Below are 14,479 nucleotides of genomic sequence, written 5' to 3'. Positions count from 1 at the left end.
CGTTCACATTGCAGCTGATTGGGGTAAACGTAAAAATCACATTGAATTAAACTCTGAGCCAATCGCCTGAGCCGTAAACATCACGTGACTAATCACTCTGGAGTCACAGAAAAACTTGATGATCTTGACGATGCTGAATTTCCAACCTTATCTCATGAACCATGAGAACTATTTTACCAGGTGGCGATTTCGTGTAAAGTCATATGATGGTTTGTACGAAAATGTTCGATTATTTATTTTTTTAAGCTCCGCCCCTAAACCTAGACATTCACCAAATTCACCAAAACATAAAATAGTTGTTTTTGAGATCGTGTTGGTTTTCTGATGACAGTACATGCACTGTCTCAAAGCTCGCGACTATCCTGAACTGTGATGTCATCCAAAAAAGGGGGGTACTGGAAAAACATCAACTGTAATATGATCAAATATTTGAGATTTAAAGGAACAGTTCACTTAAAAATTTAAATTCTGTAATCATTTACTCACCCTCAAGTTGTTTCAAACCTGTATGAATTTCTTGCGTCTTAAGGTGGATATTTTGAAGAATGTCGGTCACCAAACAGTTGATGGACCCCATTGGGACCCCATAGGCAACTGTTTGGTGACCGACATTCTTCAAAATGTCTTCTTTTGTGTTCAGCAGAAGAAAGAAGCAGGTTTGAAACAACTTGAGGGTGAGCAAATTATGACTAAGTGAACTATTCGCTTTCATCAAAATAAGCTACTACTTAAGAATGGCTTTTAAAGGAGAAGGATGGCCAGAAAATGGTGTAATCACCATGTTTACCGGCCAAACCTTGACCTCCGGAGTGTACAATCAGGAGAGTTTAACTTGACATTCGTCATAAAACGCCTGATTTACCTTTTTTTTATAACCTTTGCTGTAGAGATGCACGATATATCGGCCACCATATCGGTGTCGGCTGATGTCGGTTAATTTTTTATGTTATCGTTATCGGCCCGATAAGAAAATTTGGCCGATATATTAAAGCCGATAAATAATGGATTGTTTCCTTCAGCTGAGACACTTCAGATTCAGGAAAATACAGTTTGTGCATAAAATTATAATGAGAACATCATAGTTGTGTGTTTAGAACATGGATTTTAATGGTGAAACTTTTGTTTTTGTAATCAGGCTCTCAAAAATGACATAAAAATGTGGATTTAGATTTATCGGCCAATATATCGGTTATCGGCTTTCAAAGATAAAGAATTATCGGTTATCGGTATCGGTCAAAATGTTCATATCGGTGCATCCCTACTTTGCTGTGAAAAAGACAGAGAACAGCTACTGGCTGTTTAAACAAAAATGATATCATATTACCATAATTTAAAAACATCAAGGTATTCCTCAGGTTTCTGATATGGGCCAGATCGAACACAAGAAACGGATTTGAGCGGGAAGGTGGGATCGGTGTTGCGGTGTGAACGTAGCCTTTCAGCACAAGTGTGATCTCAACCCAACGGGAATGTTAAAATGCCGAAAAGTATTACGTTTGATAATTTACCGATGACTTCAAGATCCAAGCATGGCTAAAATTCGTTACATTATGAGAAGATTAAGGAAGAGCCCGATATTGCACATTAAAGAGCAGGCTGGAGTCTGTGTGTGTGTGTGTGAGAGCTGAGGCGCTCGGGGGAAATGAATTTCAGCTCAAAGGAAAACATCAATCAGGCTATTGCAAGAAGATCCAGATAGAAGGCGGCAAATGTGTCGACATGTGCATGTTTACATGTAAGCGCAAGGAAATCAAAGAAAACTGAATATCAAGCATGTGGCTTTCTATGATGATGTGCAGAATGAGAGTCTTCCCTTTCTTCTTATCCAGTCGATGTGATGAACTAGCTGCGAACGGTTTAAGGGGAACATTCGAAGGACTGAACCTCCTGGATTTCAGAAAGCACACATCAAGCACTTCAAATTTTGTAAAAGGAATTAAACGCCCTTGATGCTGATAACTGTGGGTGAACGCCAGTCTCTGAGTAGTCGTAATATCTTTGATATTGAAGATTTCAGCGCATTATTGATACTGATAAATATACTTTCATAATTCAGTTCGATTCACCTTTAGTGTTGTAAAACGAGCTCCTTTAATCAGGAATCGCTCTTGAAAGTCTCATTCCAGTAAAAGCCAAGGCGGTCGCTCATCTCTCTCCTCTTCCTGGCTTCCTGTTTCGGAGAGAGCGAGAGGGAATCTGACGATATACAAAATTTCTTTGTAGCATCCCAGTTCGTGACAGAGTAAAAACAGCTCACCAGTCCTGTGCGAGAGGACGTTATTCAGAGAGAAAGCCAGAAAGAAACAGAGAAGGACTGAGAGAAAGACAGAGAAAGGAAGGAAGGAAGTTAAAAGCAGAAAAAGGAGGCTAGGGAAAGGAGGAAAAGAGAGGCAGCTCCTGTGCTGTTCCACTCCATCATGTTTCCTGGTGTCTCTGTGACTTCTCCCTCTCTTCCACTCCTCCATCTCTCCCTCTCTCTCTCTGTCTGTTTCTCGTGAGCTCTGCGAGTCGAGTCCTCGGTCCAGGCTGAATGGTGACTGGGAGAGGTGGTGTTGGCTCTGGATGGACTCTCACAGACGCTCCCGGGTGGGAATCCAGATATAAGGCCCTGACTGCTCCTCGATCACAGTTTTCACCTTGTGATAAACCTCCTCGAAGCTGTCGCCCTCCACGATCGCTGCGAAACAGACAACAGCAGAAAATGACGTTCACATTGATGTTTCCGTGTCTTTTGTTATGTAATAGAGAGCCTAAGTCCCGCCCCTTCGCTTCCGGCTCATGGGACCTTACTTCGGAAAAAATATGTATGGTAGTCAGAGGCGAGAGACGACTTATCTTTTTATTCCGTCTGAACTGTGCCCTGAATTACACATATGATGTTTGTCAATTTAAAAGGTAATTATGAAAGTCAAGAAAGTCGCAGTTTGTCATAAAACAGAAGAGCAACATTTAGTTTTATGTGAAAATCGCTCAATGAACTGCATCTCTCGTCTCGCACTATGTACGTCACAAGATCCGTTGCTCGTATGTGTGCAGTCTGGTACAAAACACTCAGGCATGACGGCGTAACGTTACGATTATAACGTAAGACTATAGAAAAAATGACCGACGTTAGCTTCAGTAAAGTTAGCTTCATTCATTGAGAGAAAAGGTATGACGTCACATCTTAGTCTCTGTAATTACGTATTTTCATAGTCTTATACCTCAACAGTTTTACATCAAATGCGACTTTCTTGACTTTAAAATGTATCTTTTAAATTGACAAACATCATATGTGTAATTCAGGGCACAATTCAAACGAGATCAAAATATTTGTTGTCTCTCGCCATTGACTACCATACAATATTTTTCCGAAATAAGGTCCCATGGTGGTCCACTGGAAGGGGAGGGACTTAGGTTCTCTATTGACTCTTTTTGTCCGACAAAGCAGTCAGGAGAGTTAGTAGATAGTCACTTTTGTGAAAAAATCCTGTTCAATTTTTGAGACATAAATATTCATTGAATCGATTGTAAAATCAGTTTTGTAGTAAAAAGAGACACGTTATGCAGAAGTATAATTTGCTGTTATGTGTGTGTCAGAGCCTAAGGTTGTTGTGTGACGCGCGTTCGCTGCGGGTGTATCGTGATGAGCTGGACGCGCTCCGAGAAAAGACCGTTAAAATCGATTCCCTATTTTCGTTTTCGAAACTTGCGTTGATTGGTTCGATCGATTGTGCAATCGATTTTCGACCGTAAAGTGACAGCCCTATTAACGATGGAGGATTTGAACTTGAAAAGCGGAGTGTACTGACGTCTTTCAACAGTTAAAACAACATTCTGATGTTCATTCATGTTTATTTGATGCTATAAATGAACTAGAAGGAAGAGATGATCGGTTCACGAGCAGCTTTGAGGCTCTCCAGCGATCTGTCAGACACATTAAAGAGCCACAAAACGCTATTTATTGTTTAAATTTCGTATAAATTTCATATCAAAAGTAAAGCTGGTCTGTCCTGTCTGTCAGCGGGTTGTCAGTGTCCTCTCTGCTCCGCGATGTATTTTTCACTGCGTGAGAACGTGTGGCGTGAGAGCAGCGTGGCTTGTCGGACATAGCAACAGTAACTAAAGGGGGCGGGTCTTTGCGAACGGTCAATTAGCAGAGGTGTAAAGTCCAGGTTCAGAAAGTAAAAGTCCTTCTCAGTGTTTTGTTCCAATCACCTGGATTTGCTAATTAGCACATTCTTTCAGCCAGGAGAGAGAACTAATTAGTGACATCAGCTGGCCGAGTTCATGGGTGGAATAAACATATGGCAGGACTTTTACTTTCTGCCCCCTGGACTTCACACCTCTGGTAATTGGTCATAGTCATGTCATGTGATTCCCTGCCAAAACCAAAAACAGACATGACACATAAACTTCAATAAAAATGATACAAAGAGATACACCTTCAATGGGCCCCATTCTTGAAACACACTCAAAACTAATTCCAGTGTAAATCGTGCATAAAAACACGCGTTCATAAACTGCACCTTTAGATTAATTTGATGCATTAAGACGTATAAATTATTTGTAATACCACTCTTGCTTTTACAGTGATATACAGCTCATTTAAAACCGGTAATTTTCATGCAATTTTTAAATCTAAATCATATGTAAAACTACACTTATATAGAAATTGGTGCATGTGTGCAGCATTTTTGTGTGTATTGTTAATAAAAACCATGTATGTAAATGGTCATATTTCTAAATTGCAAAAGAGTGATTTAAATATAGATTCATTCTGCACATTAATGAGGCCAAAAATATACTGGGTCAGATTTACTAAACTTAAATCTAATGTGCAGTGCAGATGGCAGTGGGAAGTTCTGCGGATGATCTTTTGACGATGCGCAAATTCAACGCAAAATCGGTTAAGACATGCCAGCTTTTTTGGGGTGGTAAATAATGGCACAAATAGCAGTAAACTGACTCCCGCAAACTTTAGTGAATCATGTTGCATGATTCATTTAATACTCGGTCCATAAATGTATGACAGGGAAACTCTTACAAATAAGGTCAGGAGCAAAAATAACTGCCCATGCCTTTTTATTGCCAATTTCTCTCAGCGTGACTTTAGTAAATCCTGACACTGTCGTTTTTATTGCCAACAGAGGGTTTGCGCTGGAGCGAGCTGTTAGTAAATCTGGCTCATTGTGTCACATGTACATAAATGACAAATAAGTAACACCCATCCTTCTCAAAATTCTACACACATGTTCCTTCATTAAATATTTTGGCTAATTCAATCAAGCCTTCAGGTTGCATCATTCCCATTCCCTTCGAATTCTGCACATTTTCTCCCCAAATCAGTGAAAAGCCAGCAGATTCTGGGCCGGATTGACTAAACAGGGCACATTAGCGTGAGAGCGCAATTCTACAAAAGCTCAGATAGAAGTGGAAAGTGACGACACAAGTTAAAGAACACAGACTCAGCCGGATCATTTCCACAATGACAAACACAATCTACAGAGAGCAGCGCAAATTAGCGACTGGTGCTTTTTTCGTTGGTAAATAATGGCGCAAATACCAGTAGATTGACGAAACCTTGTAACCTTGCAAAAACCTTATTAAATCGCCTTTCGTGATTCATTTAAATATTCTACTCCCATAAATGTTGCGTCTGAAAGGGAAACTCCTACGAATGCATATGCAATAAGATCAGCCACAAAAATAACCCTGTCCAAGCCTTTTCAGCGCTAATTTTTCACTGAGTGTCTTTAGTAAATCCTGACAGTATTTTTGCACAGTATCTGGAGCAAGCTGTTAGTAAATCTGGCCTAGTAATTAGTAATTAGTTACATGAAAATGTCTTACCAGAGAAGCACTCCAGGAAATCTTGCTCCAGTTTAATAGCGCGGTCCATACCTTTCCTGGCTTGTTCCTCAGTTAAACGTGTGTTGATCTCTCTGGATAATACAGCACAGACCCCATCAGTTGTCATGTTTCGGCAACATTTACAGCTAAACACACACAGGCTCAATTTGAAGTATTTGTGTAGTTGTTTGCGGTTACGTACAGGACGTTCTCCAGTGATTTGGGCCGTACGAAGATGGCGATTGGGTGAAGCTGTGCAGCCTGTAGTCTACGAACTGCGTTTGCGGACACATCCAGAATACAGTGCTTTCCCTGCTGCTCACAAAAATAGACATGCATATTAAGATTTGCAAAAGTGATGCACGAGTTCGTGGTTTTATTTCAGACGTACCTGTTCTGCCACCTCTCGCACGCTCTGGACGCTGGTCCCGTACAGGTGACTGTTGTACTGGCCCGCCTCAATGAAACGATGGTTCTGAATGTCTTTCTCCATCTGTTCCCGCGACGACACAAAATGGTAGTCCCGTCCATCCACCTCATATTCCCGCTTGGGTCGCGTCGTATCTGAGAAAGAGCGATGACATCATCTCATGACTATGATATCAGTCACACTTATTGGCAGCGCACAACACAATTGTGTTGAGAATGGCTGTTTACTGCTTATAGTAAGTGAAGACATTTTGGGCAAGCTTCAAAATAGTTTTTTTATGAAATCAGAACTGTGACAGCAAAATATAATGTATTTCTTGTGTTTTAGAGTTTTAAAGATAAATTCCTATCTATCTATCTATCTATCTATCTATCTATCTATCTATCTATCTGTATGTCTCTATCTATCTGTATGTCTATCTATCTGTCTGTATGTCTCTATCTATCTATCTATCTATCTATCTATCTATCTATCTATCTATCTGTATGTATCTATCTATCTATCTGTATGTCTCTATCTATCTATCTGTATGTCTCTATCTTTCTATCTATCTATCTGTATGTCTATCTCTCTATCTATCTGTATGTCTATCTATCTATCTATCTGTCTATCTATCTATCTGTCTGTCTATCTATCTGTATGTCTGTCTATCTATCTATCTATCTATCTATCTGTATGTCTGTCTATCTATCTATCTATCTATCTGTCTGTCTATCTATCTATCTATCTGTATGTCTATCTATCTGTCTGTCTATCTATCTGTCTGTCTATCTATCTATCTGTCTGTCTATCTATCTGTATGTCTGTCTATCTATCTATCTATCTATCTATCTATCTGTCTGTCTATCTATCTATCTATCTATCTGTATGTCTCTATCTATCTGTATGTCTATCTATCTATCTGTATGTCTATCTATCTATCTATATATCTGTATGTCTATCTATCTGTCTGTCTATCTATCTATCTATCTGTGTCTATCTATCTATCTATCTATCTATCTATCTATCTATCTATCTATCTATCTGTATGTCTGTCTGTCTATCTATCTATCTGTATGTCTGTATGTCTATCTATCTGTCTGTCTGTCTGTCTGTCTGTCTGTCTGTCTGTCTGTCTATCTATCTATCTATCTATCTATCTGTCTATCTATCTATCTATCTATCTATCTATCTATCTATCTATCTATCTATCTATCATATGTCTGTCTGTCTGTATATCTATGTGTCTGTCTGTGTCAGTCAAGCTTTCAGGCAAGCCAACATATCAAAGTTTATCATAACAAAGTATCCTTGTTTAGTTGTGATGTTTGCACTTTTAATCTTGCACATTTGTTCCTAGTGTTCAGACCATGTCAGTGAGGCATCATTACTCTTCAGTGTCACATGATCCTTCAGAAATCATTCCAATATGCTGATTTGATAATCAAGAAACATTTCTGATTATTATCAATGTGCTGTGCTGTTTAATATGTTTAGAGACTGTCAAGTCAAGTCAAGTCAAGTATATTTGTATAGCGCTTTTCACAATACAGATTGTATCAAAGCAGCTTCACAGTATTAAATTAAAATAATACAACAAGGTTTGTTTCTAGTGGAATTTATTGATAAAATCAAATTAGATCCCCAGAATATCCCCAACTGAGCAAGCCAAGGCAACACTACCATTTAAGACTGTGATACACTACCATTTAAAAGGTTGGGGTGTGATTTAAAAAAGTGACACTTACACTTTTATTCAGCAAGGACGCATTCAATTGATCAAAAGTGACAGTAAATACATTTATAATGTTACAGAAGATTTCTATTTTAAATAAATGCTGTTCTTTTGAAGTTCATATGCATCAAAGAATCCTGAAAAAAAAAACTGTATTATGGTTTCCACAAAAATATGAAGCGGCACAACTGTTTTTGATAAATAATAAAAAAATGTTTGTTGAGCACCAAATCAGAATGATTTCTGAAGACGGAAATTGCATGAAGCCAAATCAGACCATTGTTGAGAAAGCTCTTGGCACTTTTGAGAGCAGTATGCATCCGAGCGTGACGACAGAGCTGAGGAATACTTACGAGGGACACAAGAGCCAAACTTGTCTGGGAACTCAGACAGCAGGTCATCATTCACTCGGTCCTTCACCGGCCCCAGAATAATGATCGGCCTCGCGTAGTGCACTAAATTGGATGAGAGATGAGACAGAGACTGTACGAATACATACACTGGTAGACAAAGCAAAAATGGATGTGAGGAGAAAGAACAATATGACATAAGCTAGAAACTCAGTGGCTCAGTTCCCAACCCTAGTGAGCTATAGGTGCGCTCCCCATACAAAAACTGTAGGCAGCAAAATGAAGCTTAGAAAATGCTTAAAGGGACAGTTCACCCAAAAATGAAAATGATTAATTACTCACCCTCATGTCGTTCCTAACCTGTAAGACTTTCGTTCATCTTCAGAACACAAATGAAGATCTTTTTGATGAAATCTGAGAGATTTCTGTCCCTCCATTGACAGCTACGCAACTACCACTTTGACGCTTCAATAAGTTCATGAAGAGATCGTAAAACTAATCCATATGAATTGAGCGGTTTAGTCCAAACTTTTCTGAAGAGACTCGATCGCTTTATATGATGAACAGATTGAATTTAGGCTTTTATTCACATTTAAACATTGATCAGCAAACATAAACAGAAGCTCAACCGAACCTGGTTGACGCACGAGAATGAACCTCATTGGTTCTTGCTGAAGATCAAACGTGATGCGTAACGCGAGAATGAACCTCATTGGTTCTTGCACATCAAGCGAACATGCTTGAGCTTACGTTTACCACAACTGGTGTGTGAGTTGATGAATGTTTATATGTGAATAAAAGCCTAAATTCAATCTGTTCGTCATATAAAGTGATCGAGTCTCTTTAGGAAATTTGGACTAAACCGCTCAATTCATATGGATTAGTTTTACGATCTCTTCATGAACTTATTGAAGCGTCAAAGTGGTAGTTGCAGTGTTTCCCACAGATTAGCAAGCAATTTGTGGTGTGTGTGTGTGTGTGTGTGGGGGGGGGGGTATACAAAATAATTCCTTTGTTAATAATTCGATACACAGAACTTTATTATATTAAATATTAATCAAAAATGCTTCACACCTTCACAAAATCCACACATTTAACACCCTAAAAATGACATAACAACTTATTTAGTGTTTTGACCTTGACAACCCAACTGCGTGCATTTTACCGCAAACTTGCGACTAACATTAGTTAACTTACTAAAGAAGGCGCAATCGCTTGTTTGCAAAGGGTCGGGACTCCAACATTAACACACTGACATCGTTGTATTCAGAATATAAAATATTTATTGATCTCGTTTTCATGGCGACAGACACGGTGTGCAAGGAGGGGAGGGGAGGGGCTGTGTGTGTGTGTGTGTGTGAGAGAGAGAGACGCGTGAGTGACAGAGGAAGGAGGGAGAGCAGGGAAAGGAAATGCAGCTGAATGAATATGCTGCATGTTTTAAATAGCGTAAAAAAAAAAAGAATAACGAAACGCAATATGTGGCGGCCGTTGTTGATTCTGTGGCGCACTGCCACGAATTAGTCTATGTGTGGGAAACACTGTAGTTGCATAGCTGTCAATGGAGGGACAAAAATCTCTCAGATTTCATCAAAAAGATCTTCATTTGTTTTCCGAAGATGAACGAAAGTTTCACAGGTTTGGAACGACAGAATTTTCATTTTTGGGTGAACTATCCCTTTAATTTTACTCAACTTCTAAAGCAAAACATCCATAGATCTGCAGCACAGGTCCATCAATTTCCCATCAGTTTCAAGCCAGGAATAAGTATGGTTTTCAGGAGGGTCTCCCTCGGATGAAATCACAGTGGCTCCTAGAATCGTCACTCAATCGTCACTCAATCTTCCCTCTAGCGACGCCGCTGATAGTGTGCATCATCAATAAGGTTTATACTGAATGTGGCACACTGTGACGATGATAAAGAACTGTGTCAAGCTCACTGTTCGCATACGATAACCTACGCAGGAAAAAACAAAGTATACTTGCACGCTTGCTTTGTGGATAAGGCTGACAAGTTTAAAAAATATGTATATTATTATTCAGTATTGAAAAGCAGAAGTGTAAAGAGTACCAGAAAACCATACTTAAGTAAAAGTGGAGATACCTTACTGCGAAAATGACTTCATTACAAGTTACAAGTCACCAATTCCAGTACGACTTGAGTACAAGTCTTAGGCCTGGTTTCACAGACAGGGTTTAGATTAAGCCAGGATTAGGCCTAAGTTCAGTTAGGCTTTTATGAACGTGCCTTAGAACAAAACATGGTGTGCATCTTGAGACAAAACAATAGCACTGACATATTTTAAGATATATCAGTGCGAGTTGCTTTCAGTTAAAACAGCTCAAACATGCAGTTTAGTCTGAGACTAGACTTAAACCTCGTCTGTGAAACCGGGGGTCAGAGAATCTGATTTTAATGATTTTGCACTCATACTGAATGTAGGCTCAAAGATGCACTAGTCCTCAACAAGACATGCCAGTGAATCAAAATAAAACTGAACACCTCAATATTGCAATAAATCAAAGTCGACAACAGCCTCTTAAATGTCTACAGAACTTACTCAAAACTCAAAAGTCTCATGTGATCACTGCAAATTCATTAAAGCGTTGATAGTGTTGCCATAGAAATGCATAATTCAGAGTCCGAGGACATGAACAGCTCAGAGTCGATCTTGTAATTATAATAATAGACCTTAGTCAGGGTAGTGCCATATTTAATTTTGGATGGGAATGAAAACGAGGCTGAGGGACAGAATACAGTGTGTTCAGTCGATTGCACTGTTGTTTAACAACAAACTGTTTCTGAAAAACAACTTTAAGTAAACAGAAACTCCATAAGACAGTTTAAAAAGTTGTGAACTAGGACCTTTATACAGTGTATGCCATTGAAAAGACTATGTCTATCCCTCACAGCCTCGTTTTCATTGGCGATATATTAAATATGGCGTCTAACCTGACTGAGGTGTATCACGACATGTCCTCATCTCATGAAACACCTGCTCTTCACCACTGCCTGCTAATGCACTCACATTCGTGTAAAAAAAGCCTAGTTGACAAGTTTAGATGAATAAGGGCAAAACGCACAAGATATAGTACCTTCAATGTCCTGTAGATGGCGATATCGCTTCTTTTGTAGCAGAAATTGCTGCAGAAAAAGTTTGTGCCATGCAAAATGTAATGAGTAATTGCATTACTCATTACAAATGTACTGGAGTACATAATCAAAAAATGTGGTTAAGTAGACACTAAAAGATGCTGATAATCCAAGTACAGAGTAGCCAAAAAGACACTTAAGTACAGTAACTAATCACATCTACTCAAATACTTGACACCGCTGCTGAAAACTGTCTATAACAATAGTTGCATCTAGAAATGTCTGATTTCACATCAGTAGTACTCTATTCAAATGAACTCTCAGCGTTAGTGCACTTTACATGAGGAGCGCTATTGGTGTGGTTGCTGTTGTCTATATATGCCGTGTCTGAATTGAGTCTCATTAAATTAGATGTAATGCTGCCTGCGTACACCGTAGAAAGCAAGGTATCTCACTGGGGTTTGTATCAGAGCCAACGTATAAATGTCTCAGTTGAGTTATCCAACCTTCCACTTGTGCAACTGTCTCGTAACTCCGTACTGCCTCTTCCCTTCCTGAGAGAAAACAAATACACATACATCAGTTTCTGTTTGCAATGCATTCAGCAACAAAACATATATATGTGTATTCTGGGCTATACTGTGCTGTCTATGAGGGAAAAGAAGGTTGTAACTCACCCTGTGAGCCTGTACTGTCTCGACTTCGGTCCTGTCAAAGGGAAAATATAAGGTACAATACTTATCAAAGTGTAATAGACTGTTTCCTACATCAGTTGTAAACATCCAGTTATTGCATCATTTGTCCTGGCTTGAAGAGGTAATAACAGTGTACAAGTGTGTGTGATGCTTCTTAAAGTCCTGTCGGAAATATCGTATTAATGAGATGAGCAGAGGTATATTTTAGCATACTTTTTATGAAAAAAAATATATACTTAAGTGTGAATTGAATGTAATGTTTTCAGACACTTGATTGCATTAGATGAAAATGTATTATAGTTAAAATTTACAATAACTGCAATTAGCTGAACTTTTTTTTTTTTACTTAAGTAGGACTTAATTCCATCTTTATATGTCGTTTCATAATTTCTATTATTGTCTTATGAAATACACTGTAAGTGTACCATCGAATGCACAGCATTTATAAATGACAAGCATTTATGGTAAACTAAAATATACTTTAATGTCATTTTTTCTATTTAAACTGGTATGTCATGTAATTAAATCTATTTGTAATTACACATTTGTGATGATAAATGTGCAATTAAAACTATAAATGTAATATCAAATAACACTACAATTAAAATTATAATCAATGTCTTTAATATGTCAGTCAACACATCAAAATAAGTGTACTTCTTTAAAGCATGACAAAAAAACTATTAAAACAGTGTTTTAAAATGTACTTTAAAATAAAACCTTTAATTTGACATTATTACAAAGTGCACTTTAAAAAAAAAAAAGTTAACAAACATAGTCATGAAAGTTTAGTCTCTTTAAGTACTTTTAAGTGGTCTTTTATTCCATTAATATATTATCTGGAAGTACAGTGTTTTAAAAATATGATTTTAAGATTTGAAGTATTTGTACTACGAGTGCACAATAAATGCAATTAATCACACTTATTTTTCAAAGGTAACCCTGTGACAAAGTAGGGGGAAATGCATCTGGGAAACCTAGATTGACATAAACCAGGACCAGTAACATGAGCATGTGGATGTGCATGTGATTTTTTTTTTTTGTATGAAAATGTCATTTTAGGAGCTCTATATATGAATACCACCACAATGCCATAATTGCAAGTGGGAAAAAATTGTTTTAATGCTAAAATACACAGGCAAAACATCAATGTCATGCTTAATGCACACCATTTGCTGTGTTTGCATTGGCTCTAAAAAGCTACCTGTCTTCCGGAGAGTGAAAGAGAGGAAAAAGATAAGCTTAAAATATGAACTTCCCGAGGAAACCCCCAGAACAGTCTGCATGTGTGCAGTGATCTGTGTGTGCTCACAATGCCCAGGAGTTTAAATGCTTTCATTAAACAACTCCTTGATAGACTCCCATGAGCTGCAAACACACACCACTGCTAGCCTAAACCCATTACAGAGCAGGAAAACACATCTCACAGGAGAAGAGACCAATGTTTTTGGAGTAATTTAAAGAAAAATGACTGCATGGGATGCAAACAGCTGTTTGTGTTTTTGCATGGAGCTTACCCTTTCTTGTGACTTCAAGCGCGACCACTCTTTTCTCTCAACCCTAGAAGAGAGAGTGGTTGAATGAATGACACAAGATAAATAAAGACAGGAAAAGGAACACTGAGGGGGAATTCTCTAAGAAGGAATTGTGCACATCTGATGCTGTTGTTTATTCCCACATGCAAATGCAATTATGCAAATATGCAAACACTCCCCCCCCCGCAAATCACTATCTTCCGAGAGCTAGGTTTTTGAGAAGACTTCCACGATCTGGCATACTTTATCGAGAGCGAACAGCTGATATTTGGGAAAAACAGCACTCTTTCTTGCTTGTATGGTATTGTTTAACTATTGAATATAAAAAAAATATATATTGGTTTTGCCACAATATCCTTCATTCTGAGGACATTCTAACTGCACTCTTGACTCTCAAGGTGTTTCTGTTTGCTTTTTGCAAAGTGAGTGACAATCTCGATGAACACAATGTTAAAACAACCGTTACACAGCTGAAATAGCACATGCAAAAATGGCACAACTGTGTAGTGAATTTGTCCAAAGCGAGATTAAAGTCATAAAACATTCATGTGAGACTGGTATGATAAAATCTCTTATTTCTGTCACGGCAATGTAAAGCTGGTAAACTTGGTTGCTTCCGCTTGATTCGCATAAGAATGACTCTTTACATAGAATGTTATAGATTTATATTTCTTTTAAATGCTGTTCTTTTAAACTTTCTATTCATCAAAGAATCCTGTTAAAAATGTATCATGGTTTCCACAAACATATGAAGCTGTTCAACTGTTTTCAACATTGATAATAATCAGAAATGTTTCTTGAGCATCAAATCCGCATAATAGAATGATTT

The 14,479-nt window shown here is 38.2% G+C and overlaps 1 protein-coding gene across 5 annotated transcripts in view; it reads right to left on the bottom strand.

Annotated features, from left to right (window-relative positions):
• Nucleotides 1-1,127: 1,127 nt before the first annotated feature.
• The window catches only part of dlg4a (discs, large homolog 4a), a 164,924-nt gene continuing 151,572 nt past the window's right edge, over nt 1,128-14,479 (bottom strand). For all 5 annotated transcript variants that reach the window (XM_084413721.1, XM_084413719.1, XM_084413720.1 and 2 more), the window contains 8 exons: nt 13,633-13,675; nt 12,098-12,128; nt 11,927-11,974; nt 8,330-8,431; nt 6,224-6,396; nt 6,035-6,147; nt 5,833-5,924; nt 1,128-2,677 (listed from right to left, as the gene is read on the bottom strand). In XM_084413721.1, coding sequence (XP_084269847.1) covers nt 2,571-2,677; nt 5,833-5,924; nt 6,035-6,147; nt 6,224-6,396; nt 8,330-8,431; nt 11,927-11,974; nt 12,098-12,128; nt 13,633-13,675 — 709 coding nt within the window. In that variant the 3' untranslated portion in view covers nt 1,128-2,570. The remainder of the gene's footprint in view (nt 2,678-5,832; nt 5,925-6,034; nt 6,148-6,223; nt 6,397-8,329; nt 8,432-11,926; nt 11,975-12,097; nt 12,129-13,632; nt 13,676-14,479) is intronic.

This window comes from Rutilus rutilus (assembly GCF_951802725.1).
Source record: "Rutilus rutilus genome assembly, chromosome: 7".
In the NCBI taxonomy this organism is placed as follows: Eukaryota; Metazoa; Chordata; class Actinopteri; order Cypriniformes; family Leuciscidae; genus Rutilus; species Rutilus rutilus.
The sequence above is the reverse complement of the archived record's forward strand: the minus strand, read 5'-3'. Positions and strand labels throughout refer to the sequence as shown.